The following is a 24,347-nucleotide window of genomic DNA, read 5'->3' on the forward strand; positions in this document are numbered from 1 at the left end:
TGTTGGAGGAGGGCCAGGAGTACGCTGTGATGCTCTACACCTGGAGGAGCTGCTCCCGAGCCATCCCTCAGGTAACATGCACACAGACGGTGCTCACGTCAGTTGTAGCTTTTAACTTTGCATTTTCACGTTTAAAAAAAAAAAAAATTTCCTTTCTTCTTTTAGGTGAAGTGCAACGAGCAGCCCAACAGAGTGGAGATCTACGAGAAGACGGTGGAGGTGCTGGAGCCTGAGGTCACCAAGCTGATGAACTTCATGTACTTCCAGGTAACGATCATTGACGTTGGGTTGTTGTCGTGGTGATGGCGCACCATTAAAAGGAATCTCGTGGTGTAAGGGCTTCAGATGGACCGAATGATGCGATGCGTTCCCTTTACTTTCCCAGCGTACGGCGATCGATCGCTTCTGCGGCGAGGTGCGCCGTCTGTGTCACGCCGAGCGCAGGAAGGACTTCGTATCCGAGGCGTACCTGCTCACCCTGGGAAAGTTCATCAACATGTTTGCCGTGCTGGACGAGCTGAAGAACATGAAGTGCAGCGTCAAGAACGACCACTCGGCCTACAAACGGTGCGCGTTTGTAACACTCGCACAAAATCCATAGATATTTTTGTATTTTGGAACTGAAAAGGACTCAAAGTGTCAATCAGACCGATAATGTGTAGCATTAATGCGTGACAGTACCACTAACGAACAGTAGATGCCACTATATACTGTAAGAAATAATCTATTCTCTGGCACTGACACTGGAGACTCCTTCTGTCAACGTTAAATAATCGTCTCCTTATAGAAAACTTCACCACATCGACGATTTTTTAAAAAATCTCGAGCGTCCGTCCGTACACATCCCTGTGGACGAGTTTGTCACTATGGAAACGATAACGTATCGGAACCAGCGCGTCAAATATGTGCTGACGTTATTGAAAATATCTTCCGACCGGTCAGAATCACAAATGTTTTTGTTCGACTTTATTGTGTCGTGTGTATTGCGCTCGGTTCGGCAATAAAGGGGTCCAAGCATTGAAGTTTGTCTCTGTCTCCGTCTCTGACAGAGCGGCGCAGTTCCTGAGGAAAATGTCCGAGCCGTCTTCTATTCAGGAGTCGCAGAACTTATCCATGTTCCTGGCCAACCACAACAAGATCACACAGGTACCACAGCGCATTGATCGTCCTCTACCCTGCACTGATGTTCTACCTGTCTGCGTGGTTAACTGTGTGTGTGTGTGTGTGTGTGGTTCAGTCCCTCCAGCAGCAGTTAGAGGTGATTAATGGATACGAAGAGCTCCTGGCTGATATCGTCAACCTCTGCGTGGACTACTACGAGTACAAGATGTACCTTACGCCCAGCGAGAAGCACATGCTGCTCAAAGTAATGCACCGTGTTCGTTTATTCACTTTATTTCCTTTTTTCAATTTATTGTGGTGATTGTTCTCCGTCATTCCTGCGTCCTTTCAGGTCATGGGCTTCGGGTTGTATCTGATGGATGGAACCAACAGCAACATCTACAAACTGGACGCCAAGAAGAGGATCAACCTCACCAAAATCGACAAGTTTTTCAAGGTGTGAGGAGTGAAAGTGGTCCACTAAATATTCCCTTTAGGTCCTAAGAGACGTTGTTTTTTTTCATGTCGCGTGACGAAGAGACCTCCGGCAAAAACAGTCGTGCGGGGGGAGGAAAAAAAAGACAGCTGAAATGATACTGAAAGATTTAGTTGGATGATACTTCTATTATTAAATAAATATACATTTACGAAATAAAATTATAACACGTGCAAATGATCATTTTGAGCAGATATGCAGTGTACCCGTGCGTTAAACTACATTATCATATTAACACTTATAATAATAAAAATAATACACTAATTAAATTATACAGGTGCATCTCAAAAAAATGTAATATCATGGAAAAGTTCTTTTATTTTTTCTGTTATTTAATTTAAAAAAAGGTGGAACTTTCGTATATTCTAGATTCATTACACATAAAGTGAAATATATATATATATATATTAGTCGTTACTCAGCCGATGTTGCTTTAATAAATAAGGTGTTTCTGTTGATTTATTTACTTTTTTCCTATTAAACAGAAATAATCAGATATAAACTCTGCTGTTTTAGTTGTCCCGCCTTCGCCAGGTGAATATCGCGCGTTCAGGTCAGCAGGATTTGTTGTCGTGTTTCGTTTGAACCCTCCCTTTTTCTTTCCGTTGTGAACCGCAGCAACTGCAGGTAGTGCCGCTGTTCGGGGACATGCAGATCGAGCTGTCCCGTTACATCAAGACCAGCGCTCATTTCGAAGAAAACAAGTCCAGGTAAGACGTAAACCGTAATCTGATCAGACTCAACGATTAGCAGGTCGTTACAGCGTAGCACATCAGTTTGGACCCTCATCAAGAAATTCTCAGCTGCACGTTTCGCTCCTTTCCCGGTTGAAGCGGCCGTCATTTGCATACCGGAACCCGATTGGCCGTGACATTTTGTGATGCGATAATGCTTCTGTTCACGGGAACGTGTTCCATGCTGCTTTCATGCGCAAAACGATAGAGGTTTTATCATGTGAGAGTGATTTTAAAAAAAGAATCCTTACATTGTAAAAGAAAAAAAAGGTTTTATTACGTTCAACAGAAATTTTCCGTAAAGACAAAGCAGTGAGTGAATTTGAGTCTGTATTAAGATGTTGTTTTAACTTGAACTCTGTGTGTGTGTGTGTGTGTGTGTGTGTGTGTGTGTCAGATGGTCTTGTACATCTACAGGCAGCAGTCCTCAGTATAATATCTGTGAGCAGATGATTCAGATACGTGAGGATCACATGCGCTTCATCTCCGAATTGGCTCGCTACAGCAACAGCGAGGTGTGTTCCTCGACCAGGCGGCCATCTTGTTTCCTTTCTGATTCAAGCTCCTGATTATTTCAAGTCAGCTGTTCTCACGTTTACGTTCTTATTATTTGTTGCTGTTACTGCTCCTCCTCAGAGGCCAAATGGAACAGAAATGGACTGCTAGGAATAATTATGGATGGATCGTGGCTGGTGAAGTGATTAGAGCTTCGTAGGAAGTTAGGAAAGCGCTCGAACCCTGGATAATTTTATTCAGGGGCGGTATTTAAGCGCAACGCCGCTACGGGAGCTTTTTCTCCTTCCTTCACATTGGGTTATTTTTTATTTATTCAGTTCTTTATAAGCGTCATGCAACCTGCTGACGTTCACTTCCTGGTCACTTCAATCAAACTACGTGTGGGTTATTTATTTCTTTATTTTGCTACTTGCATCTTATTTTGTTTACTTAGTTTACTGCGGTATTGGTACTCCATCCATTCATCCATCCATTTATCCATCCATCTACCATTTATCCATCCTTCACCTATTTATCCATCCACCCACCCATTCATCCAACCATTTATCCATCCTTCACCCATTTATCCATCCACCCATTTATCCATCCATCCACCCATTCATCCATCCATCCACCCATTTATCCATCCACCCATTTATCCATCCATCCACCCATTTATCCATCCACCCACCCATTTATCCACCCATTTATCCATCCACCCATTTATCCATCCATCCACCCATTTATCCATCCACCCACCCATTTATCCACCCATTTATCCATCCACCCATTTATCCATCCATCCACCCATTTATCCACCCATTTATCCATCCACCCATTTATCCATCCACCCACCCATTTATCCATCCACCCTTCCATTTATCCATCCATCCACCCATTTATCCATCCAACCATTTATCCATCCACCCATTTATCCATCCACCCACCCATTTATCCATCCACCCTTCCATTTATCCATCCATCCACCCATTTATCCATCCAACCATTTATCCATCCACCCATTTATCCATCCACCCACCCATTTATCCATCCACCCTTCCATTTATCCATCCTTCACCCATTTATCCATCCACCCATTTATCCATCCATCCACCCATTCATCCATCCATCCACCCATTTATCCATCCACCCATTTATCCATCCACCCATTTATCCATCCATCCACCCATTCATCCATCCATCCACCCATTTATCCATCCACCCTTCCATTTATCCATCCATCCACCCATTTATCCATCCATCCACCCATTTATCCATCCATCCATCCATTAAATCCACCCATTTATCCATCCATCCATCCATCCATTTGTCCAACCATTTATCCATCCACCCATTTATCCATCCATCCACTCATCCATTTATCCAACCATTTATCCATCCATCCACCCATTTATCCATCCAACCATTTATCCATCCATCCACCCATCCATTTATCCAACCATTTATCCATCCATCCATTTATCCAACCATTTATCCATCCACCCATTTATCCAACCATTTATCCATCCATCCACCCATTTATCCAACCATTTATCCATCCACCTATTTATCCACCCATTTATCCATCCATATATCCATCCATCCACCCATCCATTTATCCAACCATTTATACATTCACCCATCCATTTATCCATCCATCTATCTACACCTTTTAGTTCGGTTGCCAGAACAGTGTGAAAGTTGATATTGTTTTTTTTTTTGCTATTTAGTTTGCTTTGCTTTCACACAATTAAAAGAACAAATAAAAATCGTAAAGACTGACTGTGGTGCATGAAGGGGTAAAAACCCTCACGTAAAACCCTTTCAGTCATTGGTTGGACATGCAGTGGTGGAAAAAAGTAAACAAACCTTTCCCCAGCGTGTGTAGAAAGAGGTTCCCAAGGGAAATTTCCCAAATTTCATCCATCTATCCATAAATGTCACTTTCTTTCTCCTTCATTTTGCGTGTGTGTGTGTGTGTGTGTGTGTGTGCGCGTGTTAAGGTGGTGACAGGATCAGGACGCCAAGAGGCCCAGAAGACGGACGGCGAGTACAGGAAGTTGTGTGACCTGGCCTTGCAGGGCCTTCAGCTGCTCTCTCAGTGGAGTGCTCAAGTCATGGAAGTGGTGAGTGTGTTTACGTAACATTTATGGAAGGAGTCTCCAGTGTCAGGGCTTTAAGCTTTACGCTTCCTTACGCAGTTTCTCAAACACATGACTTCTTTTCTGGCAGTACTCGTGGAAGTTGGTGCATCCGACAGACAAATATTCCAATAAGGAATGTCCCGATAACGCGGAGGAGTATGAACGAGCCACCAGATACAACTACACCAGTGAAGAGAAGTTCGCTCTGGTGGAGGTCGGTGTCTGATTCTGAAAAGCATAACGGCGAAAGTGTGTGTGTGTGTGTGAGAGTGTAATTCAGATAGAACACTGGTTCTGAGTGACTGAGGGTTTGGTTCTGATTGGGTCCAGGTCATTGCCATGATAAAGGGGCTGCAGGTGCTGATGGGTCGTATGGAGAGTGTGTTTAACCACGCCATCCGCCACACCATCTACGCCGCCCTGCAGGACTTCGCCCAGGTCACACTGCGCGACCCGCTGCGCCAGGCAATCAAGAAGAAGAAGAACGTCATCCAGAGGTGTGTGTGTGTGTGTGTCTTTGTGTGTGTGTGGGGTGAGGTAACAAAATAAAACCTCTTAAAGGTGTTCAAAGCCTTAATCTCAAAGGTATATTTTTAATACACAAACAAAAATAACCTACACTCGCCCGCCAATTTATTAGGAACACCTCCAGGGATTGCACTCTAAAGTCTCCTAAGTTTGCACAGAATGGTGCGAAAAACTGGAACACATCCAGTTCCGGGGACTCGAATAAGCACTCTTTACAGCCGTGCTGAGCAGAAAAGCATCCCAACACGTCGAAACTTGAGCAGAGGACGATATCCTGTCGGGCGAGAACCGTGATCTGAGGCTAGAGCGAGCACGCAAACTGGAGAAAACATGGTCCGGCCTTCAGCTGTCCGGGTTCAGGGTGTCCGGCGTCCCTGAGACGTCGTCGTGCTTCCGCTTAGCCTCGTGCGGAAAATAAATAAACTAAAGACTTTGTTCTTCTTGAAGGTGACTGATTTGTTGTTGCAGCGTCCTCCAGGCCATCCGGAAGACCATCTGCGACTGGGAGACGAGACGAGAGCCCCATAACGACCCGGCCCTGCGAGGGGAGAAGGATCCCAAAGGAGGGTTTGATATCAAAGTGCCCCGTCGCGCCGTGGGTCCTTCAAGCACTCAGGTGTGTTCTTTACTCGGGAATTTATTCATCGCTCGGCGTCCAGACGGGTCGCTCGGAGCTTCGCTTATTAATCCGATCCCCCTCCCTGCGCAGCTGTACATGGTGAGGACGATGCTGGAGTCTCTGGTAGCGGATAAGAGCGGCTCGAAGAAGACGCTGCGCAGCGGCCTGGAAGGACCGGCCATCCTGGACATCGAGAGGTTCCACCGGGAATCCTTCTTTTACACTCACCTGCTCAATTTCAGCGGTAAGAACCCGGTCGTCTGTCGGATCAGATACGGCTGGTTGGACTTTAAGAGAGCTGATCGAGAGGTCAATGGAGGGTGTGTGTGTGTGTGTGTGTGTGTGCGTGCGTGTGTGTGTGTGTGTGTGTGTGTGCTGTCGCAGAGACCCTGCAGCAGTGCTGTGACCTGTCCCAGCTGTGGTTCCGCGAGTTCTTCCTGGAGCTCACCATGGGTCGCCGTATCCAGTTCCCCATTGAGATGTCCGTGCCCTGGATCCTCACCGACCACATCCTGGACGTCAAAGAGGCCTCCATGATGGAGTGAGTAACACTGCTGCGTCTAAAAAGCTCCAAACGTGAAGATGGGAACATTCGTAATTGGTCAGACATTTATTATATATATATATAAAATATAGAGTTTATTTTTTGTTTATAACAATGTGTCATTTTTATGAATTAAAAGAAATTCATCTGTAAAACAAATTTGACATTTTTAAAGATTAAGTACATCACAGGCTTCCAAATTTAAAAAAAAAAAAAATAGAAATGTATCAAAATGTCGATGCTTTATTTATTTATTTGTTTGTTTGTTTGTTTGTTTGTTTATAAAAAGGCATGACAATTTATTATAGTATCGCTTAGGGATGTCACGATACCAAAAATCCAGTCAGACGGGTCATGACAGTAACTCTGGGAGGAGTTTAATTCTGGAGTTTAATTAGTTGAGGAGGTAAAACCGAGCCAGTGCGTTTTATTGAGGACGTCTCGAACCTCCGCAGGTACGTGCTGTATTCTCTGGACCTGTACAACGACAGCGCACACTACGCTCTCACCAAGTTCAAGAAGCAGTTCCTCTACGACGAGATCGAGGCTGAGGTAACCCCGTCGTCTCAAACCTGCAGTTATATTAGTATTGTTATTATTATTATTATTATTACAAACCCGATTTAATGCTTTAATGAAATCACCGCAGATTTTTAAGCGCTACAATCAAACGGCATTAGAGGAAGCTTCAGGGTGTCTTTTTGAATGGTTTCACACCGGTGCATCTGGTCTTTATTTATTAGTAAAACCCCTCAGCGTATGGATTTGATGACACAGAGAGATGTTTTTTCTTCTTCTCTTTAGGTGAACCTCTGCTTCGACCAGTTTGTCTACAAACTCGCCGATCAAATTTTTGCCTACTACAAGGTTCTGGCCGGAAGGTAAGTGGAAAAAGATAAGCAGGAGGCGTATCCTGTGTCCGACTCTGTGTGTGTTTCTGTGGAGGTTTATCATGTGACATGAGAAGCACAAATAATGAAAATCTGCCCATGATTCACTTATAATGGGAAAAAAATAACAGTGAAATAAACTCGTGCGCTACGGCGAGGTTGTTCTAACCCGTTCACGCGTAAAGGATTTAAAAACACCTCCGTTTTCTTTTTTCTTTTTCTTTTTTTTTAAATCACTTAAAATTAAAATCATAGAAATTCCGATCATAAATATTACTTTTAAATGGGTTTGTCTATGCGAAATACGACGAGGGAAAAAAAAAAAAAAACGAACACGTTATACTTGCAAAAAAGAAGTCTTACTGTGTGTGTTTAAACTAAAATTGTTCGAAAGCAAGTCTAAAATACACTACCGGTCAAAAGTCATCCTTTATTTTTATTCTTCTTTCCGCATTTAAGAATAATAATAATGAAGTCATCAAAACTCTGGAGGAACACAAACGGAACTATGGGAATTAAGGGGGGGTTTAAAAAAATCCCAAATACTTCGGAATAATTTAATGTTTTAAGATCTTCAGAGTCGGCGCGCTCTTCTCCTGGAATTTGCAGAAATGTATTCCTGGCGTTTTTTCTCACCGGATTTCTCGAGGAATTTCCCCGAGATGCTTTTTAAACAGGATTAAAGGAGTTCACACCGACGCCGGACTCTTATCGGCTGCGTTTCGGGAAATATTTCTCTCCGAGTCGTCCGTTTAAATATGTATATCTTGTAAATAAAATGTTAGTTTTCTAATGAAAGAAACGAACACGTCGGCACGATTGTATTTCTGTCTTCGACACCGATTTCACACGTTTAATCACACACCTTCAGAGCAAAAGGTTTTTAACGTCATGAACGTTTCAGTCGAGTGTCCACAAACTTTTGACCAGGAGTGTGACTTTAAACCGATAAAAAATGATAGAAAATATCTGTGGGGAAAAATGAATATATATATATATATATATATATATATATATATATATATTTTTTTTTTCACTTTAATTTTTGATTTTGTCTTGAAAGATGTGCCAGAGACATTCTGTGACGTCCATAAGTGTGGGCCTGAAAGGGTTAAATGCAGTGTTTTTCACACAAAGGTTGCCAGTATTTTAATGTTAGTGCACCAGAACTTAGTGGAATCAGAAGAAAACTTTATTAGAAAGGCAAACCTGAGCAATAATGGAGGTCGGGATCTGGAGAGAATTCAGATTTCTCACTTAGCGCCACTAGAGGTCTCCCTATCCTTTTAGATTGACGTTTATGTTCTCTAACGCACACACGGCTGCAGACACCGCACCAGATCAGGCCGACCTCCTCATCGATATTTGACGCACATATCTCCTACACGTGTACTGTGAGTTCTATCTACACGATCAAGGCTTTTACTTCTCCTCTGCATAACTCTGTCCAAACTACATTCCTCAGACGGACTGACTGGAGCCTGCCGAGGTGCAGGAATGTGTTTGTTCCACTCGTCTTCTGATACTGATGCGCACTTCTGCTCCACGTCCTAGGGATTAAGGCCGTTTGATAACAACGGACTCGTTCTTCTCGTGTCGAGTTGAGCTTTACACGTAGGCCACAATCCAGCGTCCCTTCTCGAGTCGCGTCAAAACCGTCGTTATAAAAAGGACTACATGCCGTATATGTCATATTCTTAAATAAATATGAATATAAAATACAAATCAAAGGAGTAAGCTTTTACCTAATGTCTGCCCATGCCATAATACATGCCCGAGGGTGCCAATACTTTAATCACTATTGAAAATGAAGCACGGGTTTTTATAGTTAATGTCTGCCTGTGCGGCCAAGGGTGCCAATACTTTAATCTGCGGTGAAAATAAAGAGACTTGGCAAACATTCACCCCAGGTGGTTGCTCGGGTGTTGCTAGGCGATTACTAGAGTATGTGAAGTGGTTGCTAGGCTGTTGCAAGGGTATCCGAGGTTGTTGCTAAGGCTTTGCCAGGTTGCCCAGGGCGGTTGCTAGGGCATCCCATGTGGTTGCTAGGGGTTTGCTAGAGTGTTACTTGGCAGTTGCTAGGGCATCCCAGGTGGTTGTTAACAGTGTTACTAGGCAGTTGCTAGGGTATCCATTGTACTCTAACTGGAAGCAGCTGATTGATTGGTTTTAAAATAGTAAAATATTATTTTTGTTCCTTTTTCACCCCCCAGTGTTAAATTATTTATTTTTGTAGACGTTGAATAAAATTGTTTCTTTTTAAAAATAAAAACGCAATGCTGTTTTTTTGGTTTGTTTTTTTTTTGTTTTTTTTAGATTTTGCAGATTTCATTTATTTATTCATTTATTTATTTTTTTATTTATTTATTTTTTTTCCCTCCTTTTCAGTGTTCAGTAATGAATTATTTTAGACTTTAAATGAAAGCAGCGTAATTTAAAAAAAAAAAAAAAAAAAAAGACGCACTGGATGTTGAGTTCCTCGTTGTACCGGGTAATTTCGGACAACAGTGTGCCGTTGAGGTGTACAGTACAGGTGTTGGTATGTTTTAGTAACCGTGTCCTCCTGTTTTCTCTGCAGTTTGCTTCTGGATAAGAGACTTCGGGCGGAATGTAAAAACCAGGGTGCCAATATTTCATGGCCTCCGTCCAACCGCTACGAGACGCTGCTGAAGCAGAGACACGTCCAGGTGTGGGTTTAAATCAAGATAAACGTATTAGGGAGCTGAGTGTGTGTGTGTGTGTGTGTGTGTGTGTGTGTGTGTGTGTGTGTGTTAGCATGCTCTCTGTATTACATTTAACTGAGGTTTTTTTTTGTTTTCTTGCAGCTCTTGGGTCGTTCCATTGACCTGAACCGTCTCATTACTCAGCGAGTCTCCACTGCGCTCTACAAGTCCCTCGAGCTGGCGATTAATCGCTTCGAGAGCGAGGACCTCACCTCCATCGTGGTGCGTTCTGTAAAGTTGTGTAAACCAAGACGAGTCGAGTCACGACTCGGGGCGGTGTAAACGTAGCATCGTGCAGGGGACCGTTTGAAAACGAGTCGACGATAACGCGCCTTGCTTAGAAACGTGTAAAAACTATGGGCGGTTACGTTACCTGAGGTGAAAAGATAGAATATTTATGCTGCCTAAAGGGTTGTTTTGTAACGTCGTAACTTTAAAAGTAAACAAACAAACAAACAAACACGCCAGGACGATTTTCAGATCATTTTCGTCCACATCAAGCTGCCATGTTTGTTTGACGTGACATCTGAGGGTCTGTGTCCCCCCCCCCTCTCTCTCTTCGCCTCATCAGGAGTTGGAGGGTTTGTTGGATATCAACCGAATGACCCACAAGCTGCTGAGTAAGTTCCTCACTCTGGACAGCATGGACGCCATGTTCCGCGAGGCCAACCACAACGTCTCCGCTCCGTACGGCAGGATCACGCTGCACGTCTTCTGGGAGCTCAACTACGACTTCCTGCCCAACTACTGCTACAACGGCTCCACCAACAGGTATGCCGGTCTGTTCTGTGCGAAAGTTTGCGCACCCCCAGACCAATATGGAGGGAACAAAGACTCGTACTTTAATACCAGATGTTTAATGTGCTCGCCTTTGCGAGCTACAGACAGAGCCATCAAAGTGTGCATGCTGAGTGGATGGAGGGATGGATGGGTGGGTGGAGGGAGAGAGTGATGGATGGGTGGGTGGAGGGAGAGAGTGATGGATGGGTGGTTAGATTGAGGGAGGAATGGAGGGATAGGTGGCTGGTTGGATGGAGGGAGGGAGAGTGATGAGTGTGTGGTTGCAGGGGTGGATGGGTGGATGCATGGAGGGAGCGTGATGGGTGTTTGGATGGATGGAGGGGTGGGTGGAGGGAGAGAGTGATGGATGGGTGGTTGGTTGGATGGATGGAGGGAGGGATAGATGGGTGGATAGATGGAGGGAGGGAGAGAGTGATGGATGGGTGGTTGGATGGTTGGAGAGATGAGGGATGGAGGGAGGGATGAGGGGTGGATGGATGGAAGGAGGGAGGGATGAGGGGTGGATGGATGGAAGGAGGGAGGGATGAGGGGTGGATGTCGATCTGAAATGGTTGAAAAGAAGAGTATAATTTGTACATAAACGATGCATTTCTGTAAGAAGCATTCAGTTGTCTCTAGTCATGGCAGAAGGTCGTTTAACAGATTGCCCTGTGTGTGTGCGCGTGCGTGTGCGTGTGTGTGTGTGTGCGCATGTTCATGGTCAGGTTTGTTCGTACGGTACTGCCGTTCTCCCAGGAGTTCCAGAGAGACAAACCGCCCAACGCTCAGCCTCAGTACCTCTACGGCTCAAAGGTCAGAACGTTTTTTATCTTTGGATGTAACTGATATGTCACACACACACACACACACACACACACACCCGACTTGATCAGAATCTAATCTAACTCCTCGTTACTCTTTCTCCTCACCCAGGCGTTGAACTTGGCATACAGTAGTATATATGGCTTCTACCGGAACTTTGTGGGTCCTCCTCATATCAAGGCCATGTGCAGACTGCTGGGGTACCAGGGCATCGCCGTGGTGATGGAGGAGCTGCTGAAGGTGGTGAAGAGCCTGGTAAGGACCACGTCCGGTCTGGTGCTGTGTGTGATGTTTTTACTCTTATTAAGTAAGAATGTCTAGTGAAGCTCAGGTGAGTTTCAGGTAACATCTTGTTTTCATCGTAGCTCCAGGGCACCATTCTGCAGTATGTGAGGACTCTGATGGAGGTGATGCCAAAGATCTGCCGTCTGCCACGCCACGAGTATGGATCTCCAGGTCTGTGACTGGTTTAGTTTGTCTATAAAACGTTGAGGTTGTCTGTGTGTGTGTGTGTGTGTGTGTGTGTGTGTGGTGAGGTAACGTTAATGAGGTTGTCCTGTGCTACAGGGATCCTGGAGTTCTTCCACCACCAGCTGAAGGACATAGTGGAGTACGCTGAGCTGAAGACCGTGTGCTTCCAGAACCTCAGGGAGGTGGGCAACGCCGTGCTGTTCTGTCTGCTCAGTGAACAGAGCCTGGTACGTCCAACACACACACACACACACACACACACACACAGATATAGACATGGAGAGACAGAGGCTCACATAGAGAGAGAGCGAATTCCTGAATTTTGGTCATACTTTAGTAAAACAGCTAATATCTAATCTAATCTAATCATCACAGTGAACTTGAAGGACATTACTATCTTTGAAAATAATGAAATTAAGCAGAAAATGGCAAAGATACTGAAATATTCAACAGCAACTACGTAGAACAGAAACACACACGCGCGCACACAGATACACAGAGAGAGACACACACAAACAGCTAGGGAGAGATACACACAGCTAGAGAAAGACACACACAAACAGCTAGAGAGAGACACACACACAAACAGCTAGAGAGACACACACACACAAACAGCTAGAGAGAGACACACACACACAAACAGCTAGAGAGAGACACACACACAAACAGCTAGAGAGAGACACACACACAAACAAACAGCTAGAGAGAGACACACACACAAACAAACAGCTAGAGAGAGACACACACACAAACAAACAGCTAGAGAGAGACACACACACAAACAGAGAGAGAGACACACACACAAACAGCTAGAGAGACACACACAAACAGCTAGAGAGAGACACACACACACAAACAGCTAGAGAGAGACACACACACAAACAGCTAGAGAGAGACACACACACACACAAACAGCTCGAGAGAGACACACACACAAACAGCTCGAGAGAGACACACACACAAACAGCTCGAGAGAGACACACACACAAACAGCTAGAGAGAGACACACACACAAACAGCTAGAGAGAGACACACACACAAACAGCTAGAGAGACACACACACAAACAGCTAGAGAGACACACACACAAACAGCTAGAGAGAGACACACACACAAACAGAGAGAGAGAGAGACACACACACAAACAGCTAGAGAGAGACACACACACAAACAGCTAGAGAGAGACACACACACAAACAGCTAGAGAGACACACACACAAACAGCTAGAGAGACACACACACAAACAGCTAGAGAGAGACACACACACAAACAGCTAGAGAGACACACACACAAACAGCTAGAGAGACACACACACAAACAGCTAGAGAGACACACACACAAACACAGAGAGAGAGAGAGAGACACACACACAAACAGCTAGAGAAAGACACACAAACAGCTAGAGAAAGACACACACACAGAGAGAGAGACACACACACAAACAGCTAGAGAAAGACACACACACAAACAGCTAGAGAGAGACACACACACAAACAGCTAGAGAGACACACACACAAACAGCTAGAGAGAGACACACACACAAACAGAGAGAGAGAGAGAGAGACACACACAAACAGCTAGAGAGACACACAAACAGCTAGAGAAAGACACACACAGAGAGAGACACACACACAAACAGCTAGAGAAAGACACACAAACAGCTAGAGAAAGACACACACACAGAGAGAGAGACACACACACAAACAGCTAGAGAAAGACACACACACAAACAGCTAGAGAGAGACACACACACAAACAGCTAGAGAAAGACACACACAAACAGCTAGAGAAAGACACACACACAAACAGCTAGAGAAAGACACACACACAAACAGCTAGAGAGAGACACACACACAGAGAGAGAGAGACACACAGAGAGAGAGAGACACACACACAAACAGAGAGAGAGAGACACACAAACAGCTAGAGAAAGACACACAAACAGCTAGAGAGACACACACACAGAGAAAGAGACACACACACAAACAGCTAGAGAAAGACACACACACAGAGAGAGACACACACACAAACAGCTAGAGAGAGACACACACACACACACACACACACACACAGAGAGAGCGAGAAACTCACACCCTGTTGTTTTCTCTCTGGTTTTATATTACTTGTAAAATTGTATCTTTGTTTTCTCTCACTCACACTCACACACACACACTATAATAACCCTGGCATGGAGGCGAGGTTGTTCTGGACCCGTGCTGAGTGTGTGTATTGTGGTCATGTGATCTTTGGCCACAGCTCCACCTACTGACCTTCATCACAAAGCCCCTTATTTTCCGTTGTCAGAGTGGTTGTTAGCGTTAAAGCGAGCGATGCAACACACTCTTTCTCACACCCGGGTTTGGTTGGTGTGTGTCGCTGTTTGAGTTTGCATGAATCACACACACACACTCTGACACACAAAGAGGTGTTTGTTTGCGGGTTTTATCAGTCAGGACTCTCACACTGGTCACATGATAATGCTGCTGATGAGAATGTTTTTATTGGTTATATTTCTGTTCCTCTGCAGTCTCAGGAGGAAGTGTGTGACCTGCTGCACGCTGCACCCTTCCAGAACATTCTGCCCAGGATTCACGTCAAAGGTACTGGAACAATACACATGGATGTAGGTCACTGGGGTCTGGCGGGTTAGAGTGTGTGCGTGTGCGTGTGTGTGTGTGTGTGTGTGTGTGTGACTGGTTGGCATGAGGATGTGGTGATAAAATTCTATTGAAGAGTTGTGAAACTTGTCTAAGCCCCGCCCCTTTCCTGTGTACAGAGGGTGAGCGGTTGGATGCCAAGATGAAGCGGTTGGAGGCCAAATACACTGCGCTGCACCTGGTGCCTCTAATCGAGCGTTTGGGGACTCCACAGGTGGGCAGATAATCACTACCCCACACACACACTCTCTCTCACACACACACACCATCATTTACTTTGATTTATTCTATTTTTAAATTCCGATTGGTTTATTTAGACTGTAGCTTTCAGATTCACGTTGGTTGCCATAGTAATGACGTAGGAGCGTACATTAAATAGAGCAGGAAATGCTATCTGTCCGTCCATCCCTCTATCTATAGATTTATCCCTCCATTTATCCAATTATCTGTCTATCCATCCATCTATAGCTATATCTATCCATTCATCTATCCCTCCACCCATCCATCTGTTTATCTAACTCCATCCATCCATCCATCAATACATTTGTCCAAGTATCTGTCTATCCACCCGTCTATCTATTTATCTCCATCCATCCATTCATCTACCACCCACCCATCTGGCTATATATCCATGTATTTATCCATCCATCCATCCATCCATCCATCCATCTTTTTCCTTTTCGTCTGTCCATCTGTCGTTTTTGATTTGTCGTCAGGTGATTTATTTAAAAATCTATTAAAATGATTCAGAAATGTATTTATTTTTGTACAGGAAGTGGAGAGGAAGTGCACGTTGAGCTTGATTAGAAATATCAGATCGGTTGATGTTACCTGCCCCGGTAGAAGCAGAATAAAACTCGGTGTACGGTTATAGGAAAACGATCAACTTGGCTTTACTCCACTTCACCACGCCACCTGGTGGTTGACTGATTAATGTCCTGTAACCTCATGACACGCACAGTGTTTCATATCCTCATCTAACCTTATTGTTTATGGCTTCAAAATCTCTCGCTAGCAAATCGCCATCGCTCGCGAGGGCGACCTGCTGACCAAAGAGAGGCTGTGCTGCGGACTGTCCATGTTCGAGGTCATCCTGTCACGCGTCCGCGGTTTCCTAGACGACCCCATATGGCGCGGCCCGTTACCTAGCAACGGCGTGATGCACGTGGACGAGTGCGTGGAGTTTCACCGGCTGTGGAGCGCCATGCAGTTCGTGTACTGCATCCCGGTCGGCGCGCACGAGTTCACCGTGGAGTGAGTGACGGATTCCGTCATCGCGTGTTCGTTTAGAGAGAGCACTTTACGCTCAGGTCCATCACGCCTAGTTGTTTCTGTTCTCCAGGCAGTGTTTTGGCGACGGGCTGAACTGGGCCGGCTGCATGATCATCACCCTGCTGGGGCAGCAGAGACGCTTCGACATCCTGGACTTCAGCTACCACCTGCTCAAGGTGCAGAAACACGACGGCAAGGACGAGATCATAAAGAGCGTGGTGAGTCCGACACGAGATCGCGTAGGTGCTAAATAACGCCCTGTTCCTCCGTTTTAATATTCATTTATTACACGTGAGGTGAGGAATAAATGAAGCAATATAAAGTGTGTTCATACCGAATATCGGCACTGCAACGATTCGCCGAAGAAGCCACGCCCACTTTATAGCATGTCGGCTAGCTGGCGTTCCTGTTAAAGTTGTTTCCGTTAAAATTGGCGTCCCAGTGTGGTTATAGGAAATACAGGCGCTCTCGGAACGCCGCTCGACCGATCGGATCAGAGCGAACCGTTACCGGAAAATAACCCATGACGACGTCGTGTGACGATACGGTACCACGCCGGAGTTGATTATTTTCCAATAGCAGTGCGTCCTGATGTGTCTTATTCCCCTTATACGACAACAAAATCGTCCGACGATTACATTTCGTCACTTTTTGAAGAACGACACGTACTTTTTATCTGTTGCGGAACGCCCAAAGAAAAATTACGGCAGCTTTAAACGGTAATTCCGTCACAAACGCCGACTGCTTCCGTAAACGTCTCGTGCGTACCTGTGATCTGTAGACGTGCTTCTGTCGTTATAGAAAAGGAATCATCACCTCCTGACCAATCGGGAACCGTTCATCATGGCGGACGGGTCACAGCGCCTCTCGCTACAGTAACTTTCCCATCTCGAACGTGTCTTTCATTCTTATCAGAAGCCGCGTCCCGAGTAATCCGACCAGCCTGGACCCCGACTTGTGGCGTCACATCTCGATACGCGTTCACTCTGATCTCTTTTTTTCTTCCCCTCATCCAGCCCTTAAAGAAAATGGTGGAACGCATCCGCAGGTTCCAGGTCGTCAACGACGAGATCTTCGCCATTCTGAACAAGTACCTGAAATCCGGGGACGGCGAGAACATGCCCGTGGAGCACGTGCGCTGCTTCCAGCCGCCCATCCACCAATCCCTGGCCAGCAACTGAGATTTACACCGTACGTTTTAGACCTGCGCTGTAATCTGCGATCGCTCAATAGACCAGCATTAACTTAAGTAATCACGGGGGGGTTTTTTGGTTGTATTTCGGGGGGGGGGTGTTTGCGCCACTAGGACCACACACAGTGACACACGTCACTTAATCCTGTCGTGTTTTATAACGGAGCCAGTAAATCGTCTAGGTGTTATAGTTTGGGAATTCCGATTCTGGACCAATCACGGACCGGATCTCGTGCAAGACTTCGGCTTTGTTAAGATGGATCCAGGGCGTGGTGAAGAGAAGAGAAGAGAAGAACCGCGTGTCCCAGGGTTTAAACAATACGTGCCTTATTCAAATGTCTCTTTTTTTTTTTCTAGTAATACGCTAATCATTTGTGTTCGCTACTTATTTCAAACGTGGAGAAAGGGAAACGGCCTCGCGGGATCCAGCAAGAGATTATTTAAAAGTGTCGGCTTTATGTTCTTACTCCTTTGGGTGTTTGTTTTTGGAAGGAGTGCATGCGTGAGACCTTCTTCTTTTTGTTTTTGTTTGTTTCCTCTAGTAGAAAAAGTAAAAACACACAAAAAAACAAATAATAACCAAGTGCCTAAACATGTGCCTTTTTTGTATTTGATCTGTAATCTGATTTTTAATTCAATAAATATAACAATTTATTGTTAAAGTCGTTTCAATCATCTTGACAAGGTGTAACGGAGGAGGGGGAAGTGGAGGAGGGGGAAGGGATGGTGGTTAAATAAAAAAAAAAAAAAAAAAAAAAAAAAGCAGAGAAATCAGAAATCAGTGCAGATTATGTACACGTCTGTACATCCGATAGAAGCGAAGGCTTTTAAAAAAGTATTTACAGCGCTACACGAGGACTAAGACGAAGCCTGACGTCGACGTCCCGGACGTAAGGCGGAGAGGACGGGGGTGGGGGGAATACTCGTGGACAATCGCTCAGTCCGTCAGTTGGCTCTGGTTTTTTTTTTTTTGATTGTCTTCTGATTTTAAAAGAGAAAAGGAAAGAAAGAAAAATACTAAACCATCACACAGTTGATTATTGAATATAGTTCGAAACCTAAGACATGGCGGTGCTGCCGTTTCTCCTGGAGACGCTGTCGAACGTGGAGCCCATCTCCGCGTCGTCGTCCCGGAGGAGCTCGTAGGCGGAATGCGCGTGCGTCCCGACGCCGTTGGCGACGCTCCCGTTGCGTTCCTCCTTCCTGATGCTCACGGCCAGCATGGCCAGACTCACGTTGACGTCCTTGAAGGCGTGCAGCAGGAAAATCCCCACGATGATGGTGGAGAAGCCGCTCAGCGTGCCGATGACGTCGTCGTAGCCCATGTGCTCCCACTCTTTGAACAGGATGGCGGAGCAGGTGAGCACCGACGTGGTGAAGAAGACGTAGTAAATGGGCGTGACCAGAGAGGTGTTAAAGATGTCCAGCGCTTTGTTCAGGTAGTTGATCTGCGTGCTGACGCACACCACCAGGCTCGCCAGGAGCAGCCACGCTAAAGGGTGCGTCAGCACCGGCTGTCCGGCGATCACTTCCTTGATGGCGATGCCCAAACCCTTCACGCACGACACGGACAGGGAGCCGATCACCGAGCAGATGGTGATGTACACCAGGATGTTGGTTTGGCCGTGACGTGGGCCGACCACGCAGATGAAGATCAGCGCGACGATGATGACGAACGTCGCGAAGACGGCGAAGCCTGCGTGGAGGAAAAAAAAAAAAAACGAGTCAAAAGTACGAAAAGAATTACAGCAAAAATACTCGATCGGTGGCGGTGCGGCGAGAGCGGCCCAGACGTCACGTCCCGGGTCCGCTCTCCTCGTTCCTGTACCGGGTCGTACCTGGGTCCATCAGTTTCTTGGCCATGTCTTTGAGGCTGTCGATCTCCTCCTCCTGCGGCGCGTGGATCACCATGGTGGTGGAGCCGAGCACGCTGAGCAGACAGCCCAGCTTCCCGTGCAGGTTCAACCTCTCCGTCAGGAAGTAGGAAGAGAGCACGGCGCTGTAACAGCCATCAAACACAGCGTATAGATTAAAGGTGAGTGCGTCTAGGGCAGATGTCGATGATCATCAATCATTGAACAAAGAGCTAAATCGGTACACGTCACCCTCTCTGAGACGGAACCGCGTCCCGACGGCGTACGGAGACGCCGAACCGCTCGAGGACGAGGGGAAGTGACCGGGACTACTTTTATTCTTTTACTGAACGGTGTATCTTATACGAATAAAACGATTCTCGGTTCGTTTCTCAGTGCAGGGAGACGTGATGATTCTCATCCGTGTGTGTGTGTGTGTGAGAAGACTTACCTCACGAGCACGCTGAGAGCCCCGAGCGGAGTGACGAGCGTCGCGGGGGCAAACGCATAAGCTGCGAAATTTGCAGCTTCACCAGCACCCACTGCACAAACCAGAACACCGCACACTTCACACTAGTGCTGCTAATGATTAATCTCACCTCCGTCACCCGGAGATCAAACAAACACACAACTCCTTCCTCGCTTGGTTCAGAGTTCTGACAGTAATTATAACGTGGTGCCGATGAGCCAGGAAGTCAAGTGTTTATTTTTTGTTGCTCGGATACGTACCGCGTCATCGTGTTACGACTTTATTCTCATAACCTTACGGCTTTTCCCTCAAAATATCGCAACTTTTATTTATTGTAACATCGCGACTTTCTTCTCATAACATTAATATGACTTTATTCTTGAAATGTTGACTTGTTCCTCATATCGCTACATGTTGTAGCAAACTAGCACAGCTGACCTTTTTACTGTAACGTTGCGACTTTTCTCATGATTTTAGTCTCGTAGTAAATCGACTTTTCCCCCCGTAATATCAATTTATTCTCGACTGACTCGGTACTCAAAATATTACGACTTTATTCTCGCGGTATTACTTTTTTCTTCAAAAAAAAGAGATTTTTTTCCTTGTAATATTTTTCTCAAAATACTGTATTTTAATTTTTTTTTGTTTCATATATACGGTGGCCCTAAAACGCCGTCGTGATTTTAAAGGAACGTTTATTACATTTGGGGGCGGGGCTACGCATAAGCCCGGTTTTTGTGACGTCGCAGAACCTTTTGATCCAAACGTCTTGACACGCGACGCGACGCAGGACGTGGAAACGACCTCGTGCCAGTTTCAACGGCAGACGAAAAAAAATGCCGGCCGTCACGGTGACGCCAGAATATTTCGACGGGTCCGAATGCCGTTAAATAAACGGGCGACTGACGTGCGGTGTTAAATCGAAATTAAATTATTAGCGGCTAACTAGCTGGAACGATACAAGTGGGTGTCCCCGAATTTGCATATTCATGTATATCCCTAGTTCCTGGCGTTTTTAAATCAGGATAAGATCGTATAGGGGGATTTTATTAATTTCCTTAGCATGAATAAACGCAAAGCAATCCGACCTGCGTCACTCTCTTATGCTGTAAGATGCGGAGGAAAAAGCAAATCTGCACAAGTTAATAATTATCCAGTGACTTACTTGATAAAAGCCCCGCCCACCATAGCCATTCTTTTAGATATGCGTGTCCACCTTGACCTGGAGAGAGGGGGAAAACAAACACACATTTCATACAGTGACTGTGGAGGTCATACGGGCCTGCGCACGACGGCGGGAGCGGCGTGACGTAACACAAAATTCGAATGAAATGCGACACGGAGGAAACCGTCCCACGGGATATTTCACAGAACGCAGAAACTTTAGTGTGTAGGTGACGTGACGATTCAACATCCACGTGGTGATAAATGACACCGTGACACACTTTTTTATAACGAACTGATTAGAAGCAAACGATCAGGTGGTACATTTGTAGCTTAAGATTTTTACATGGTAAATGTGTTTAACGTTTCAACAGGGTCAGGTGTAGTAAACACAAAGGTATCGTTAAAATGTTATAAAATATTGTAATTAAATGTAATAAATGTAGCTCTAACTGTGTAGCTATTTATACATATTTACTACCAACATTGACTTTACCTCAAAATGTTATGAATTTTTTTTTAAGTACTGTTGCCTTTTCTAGTAACCACTTTTTTCTCAAAATATATTAAAAAAAAAAAAAATGTTGAAATATTGCAGCGTTTCTCGCAATATTACGACTTTATTCTCGAAACACTGCAACTTTTCTTCAACTACCGTGACTTTTACCTCAAAAGTATTACCACCGTGTAACTTTTTCCCTCAAAAAAAATAACGATTTTTATGTTGAAATGTAACAACTTTTGTCTCAAAACATCGCCACTTTTTTCCTTGTCGTTTCTTTTTTCTCGCAAAACATTGCAACTGTTTTTCCAGGTTTTTTCCCCCCTCAAAATATTATGACCTTGAAACTTTTTCAAAATACATACATAAAAAAAAATTACGTTGAAATATTGCAGCTTTTATCTCGTAATGTAATGACTTTCTTCTTAAAATACGAGACGTATCATACAAAGTATTATGAAGTTTATCTCGTCATTTTTTTCCCCTAGTAATACGAGTTGCTCTGAAAGTGTCAGGAAGAATAATAATAATAAAAAAACCCTATTTTCAACTCAGTTAAAAAAAAAAAAAAATCCAGTCTACCCCTCCCCCCTCGTAATTATATTCGATAATTAAATATTCAAATCCTCAATATTAAAATGAACCCGATATTATAATACCATCATATCACCCACCTGTATTTGGGAGTCATTTGAGAGTCGACTCCTCGGCGAACTGACTCGGTGAAAAGAGAATGGAAATTTCCATCACTAGTACTAACATTATTAGTGAAGCATGCCATCACCTGACATTCCAACTAGGGATGTTCCATCGATATTATCGCCGCTGATCAACGTTAACTACATTACACCCAGGAGAACCTCGGTTCTTGGGGTTTATCGATATAAGGCGTTATAAAGTTAAGACAGCAGATTCAGGTGTGTCAGGTGATCAGGAGTCTTTCTGCTACTGAGGCGACATCGTATATACGTTCTTTCAAGAACGTTACAACTCGGAGAAGAAAAGAAAAAAAAAAAAAAAAACACCTCAAATATTCTTTATAGGATTTAAATAATAAGGAAGCCGGAAATCCGCCGTCTTATCGGACGTAGCTGGGCCGGGTATATCGCACCAACCGATAACTGCATGACCACAAGTTTTACACACACACACACACACACACACACACACACACACACACACACATTACAAAACTGTTAGGAATTCAGGCTGGCTGTTCACATGCCTCCCGAGCACATGATGAACCCATTCACACACATTCTGGGTGAAGGAACTCAGTGAGGTGCAGTGGCACGACACGGCGCCGAGGGTTACGTAAAGTGGGTTACAACATACACAAATGAGCCGCGCCTTCACCACCGCCAAGCGAAGCGAGGAGTGTCCGCAGAACTCGCGAACACACGCTCACAGGGAACCTGTTTAACCTCCCTGACAGAAAGTGGGAGTGTAGAGTGTTAAACGCGAGACAATCGAGCGCTCGCACGGAGTTCAAAAATGTGCTCTTATGATTTATTAGTGTGTTAAAGGTTTAACATGCACGACAGCGCCCGTGCTCTTCCTCGTGAAATAAACCAGGATCAGAAATGTGAAGCCAGAACTCCAAGACCAAAACAGCGAGACTAGAATTCCAGAACTCTGAGACCAGAATTCCAATTCCAAAACAACGAGAGCAGAAATTAAGAACACCCGAACTCTGAGACCAAACTTCCAGACCAGGCCTTCAGCACCACAATCTGAGACCAGAATCCTGGAGAATCTTCCGTTTTCTTGCCATTAAAAGAAAAAAAAAAGAGGTGTTCATGTAGATAATAAAGGAATATCTAAAGACAACTGAATTCCTGAACACTACCCCGTACCTTCACACCCCCTAAACCCCCGGGAGGCGTCTCCACTCCCGGACTCACCTTCCTCTATCCGTCTTACTGCATCTACTTACTACTAATAACTTTCAACAGGAATAACTCCGTCACAAACTGGGATTTTTAAAGACTTTTCAGTACAAGAAGAAAAAGCGAACCGAGATGTTACCTGCTCGCATCGAGCCTTTCCGGGCGAGTCTCAGCAGCCCTTTCTTCTTCAGGATGAAACTTCCTCCGATAAACAAACTGGAGCTGATGGCCAAAGCCAGGCCGATGTAGAAATCGAACCTGCCTCGGTCCTGAGCCATGGCGAAGGCGTGATCCTCTGTCACATTGAGCAGAGAGCACAGGAACCGTCCTCCTCCGGCGCACCCGAGTCCAGATACGACACCTGAACACACACACACACACACACACACACACACACACACACACACACACCACCACAACAACAACAACAACAACAGTCATTTCATTTAATGATCAATTCATTCGTAATCATGACTTTATGGCATTAAAACTAGAAATTGGAGAATAGCTAAAAAGTGGTACGTTTCTATTCAAATCCAGAGTGTTGACATGTTTTTATTTACAGCTTTTAAACAGAAACAGGAAATTAATGTTCTATACTAAATGTAATTAAAGCTTACCATTTCTATAGCAAACTTTACAAACGTCGCATTTATCACCTAGTGCTGTTTCATTCATGTCACATGAATAAATAAACTCGAGAGAGAGCTCAGTGTGTGTGAGAGAGAGCGAGAGAGAGAGAGAGAGACGGAGGGAGAGGGAGAGAGACAGAGACAGAAAGAGAGAGAGCAGAATTCAGGAAGCACCTCCTGCTATGTAGCCTACTGACTTCCGCCCTAGCTTACCTCGCAGTACGCGAGAATAAACGGAGCGCGCGAGCCAACGCAGGATTCTTGCACACTGCTTAGTGCGCTAGTATGCGCTCTCAGCTCTAGCCCTCTCTAAGCTAGCAGCTATGTCGAATAACCGGATTCCGGAACCGCTTTACGGTGTTTATAAAGC

At 44.9% G+C, this 24,347-nt stretch overlaps 2 protein-coding genes across 3 annotated transcripts in view; one reads left to right on the top strand and one right to left on the bottom strand.

The window, feature by feature from the left end:
• Positions 1 to 18,130, top strand: part of cyfip1 (cytoplasmic FMR1 interacting protein 1) — a 26,075-nt gene extending 7,945 nt beyond the window's left edge. The window contains exons 4-31 of one of the 2 annotated variants that reach the window (XM_017479501.3): positions 1 to 71; positions 166 to 267; positions 386 to 567; positions 1,050 to 1,146; positions 1,238 to 1,366; positions 1,454 to 1,558; positions 2,216 to 2,307; positions 2,729 to 2,846; positions 4,830 to 4,952; positions 5,059 to 5,184; positions 5,301 to 5,467; positions 5,967 to 6,114; positions 6,208 to 6,361; positions 6,502 to 6,658; positions 7,117 to 7,213; positions 7,466 to 7,542; positions 10,130 to 10,238; positions 10,377 to 10,496; positions 10,846 to 11,045; positions 11,780 to 11,867; positions 11,988 to 12,131; positions 12,242 to 12,332; positions 12,444 to 12,574; positions 14,875 to 14,947; positions 15,124 to 15,218; positions 16,020 to 16,258; positions 16,347 to 16,494; positions 17,293 to 18,130. The exon at positions 1 to 71 is cut by the window's left edge and continues 7 nt beyond it. In XM_017479501.3, the coding sequence (XP_017334990.1) occupies positions 1 to 71; positions 166 to 267; positions 386 to 567; positions 1,050 to 1,146; positions 1,238 to 1,366; positions 1,454 to 1,558; positions 2,216 to 2,307; positions 2,729 to 2,846; positions 4,830 to 4,952; positions 5,059 to 5,184; positions 5,301 to 5,467; positions 5,967 to 6,114; positions 6,208 to 6,361; positions 6,502 to 6,658; positions 7,117 to 7,213; positions 7,466 to 7,542; positions 10,130 to 10,238; positions 10,377 to 10,496; positions 10,846 to 11,045; positions 11,780 to 11,867; positions 11,988 to 12,131; positions 12,242 to 12,332; positions 12,444 to 12,574; positions 14,875 to 14,947; positions 15,124 to 15,218; positions 16,020 to 16,258; positions 16,347 to 16,494; positions 17,293 to 17,457 (3,548 nt within the window). In that variant the 3' untranslated portion in view covers positions 17,458 to 18,130. Of the gene's footprint in view, positions 72 to 165; positions 268 to 385; positions 568 to 1,049; positions 1,147 to 1,237; positions 1,367 to 1,453; positions 1,559 to 2,215; positions 2,308 to 2,728; positions 2,847 to 4,829; positions 4,953 to 5,058; positions 5,185 to 5,300; positions 5,468 to 5,966; positions 6,362 to 6,501; positions 6,659 to 7,116; positions 7,214 to 7,465; positions 7,543 to 10,129; positions 10,239 to 10,376; positions 10,497 to 10,845; positions 11,046 to 11,779; positions 11,868 to 11,987; positions 12,132 to 12,241; positions 12,333 to 12,443; positions 12,575 to 14,874; positions 14,948 to 15,123; positions 15,219 to 16,019; positions 16,259 to 16,346; positions 16,495 to 17,292 lie in introns of both variants that reach the window. The other variant, XM_053683474.1, reaches the window with a different exon arrangement.
• Positions 18,131 to 18,427: 297 nt separating this feature from the next.
• On the bottom strand, positions 18,428 to 24,076 carry nipa2 (NIPA magnesium transporter 2; the record flags this gene model as incomplete). The annotated part of the gene is given in 6 exon segments (NM_001200991.1): positions 18,428 to 19,164; positions 19,307 to 19,467; positions 19,773 to 19,863; positions 20,956 to 21,012; positions 23,485 to 23,706; positions 23,966 to 24,076. Coding segments are annotated over 6 exon segments (1,227 nt in total). The 3' UTR covers positions 18,428 to 18,526.
• Between the last annotated feature and the right edge of the window lie 271 nt (positions 24,077 to 24,347).

Source organism: Ictalurus punctatus, chromosome 11, assembly GCF_001660625.3.
Source record: "Ictalurus punctatus breed USDA103 chromosome 11, Coco_2.0, whole genome shotgun sequence".
NCBI classification, from domain to species: domain Eukaryota; kingdom Metazoa; phylum Chordata; class Actinopteri; order Siluriformes; family Ictaluridae; genus Ictalurus; species Ictalurus punctatus.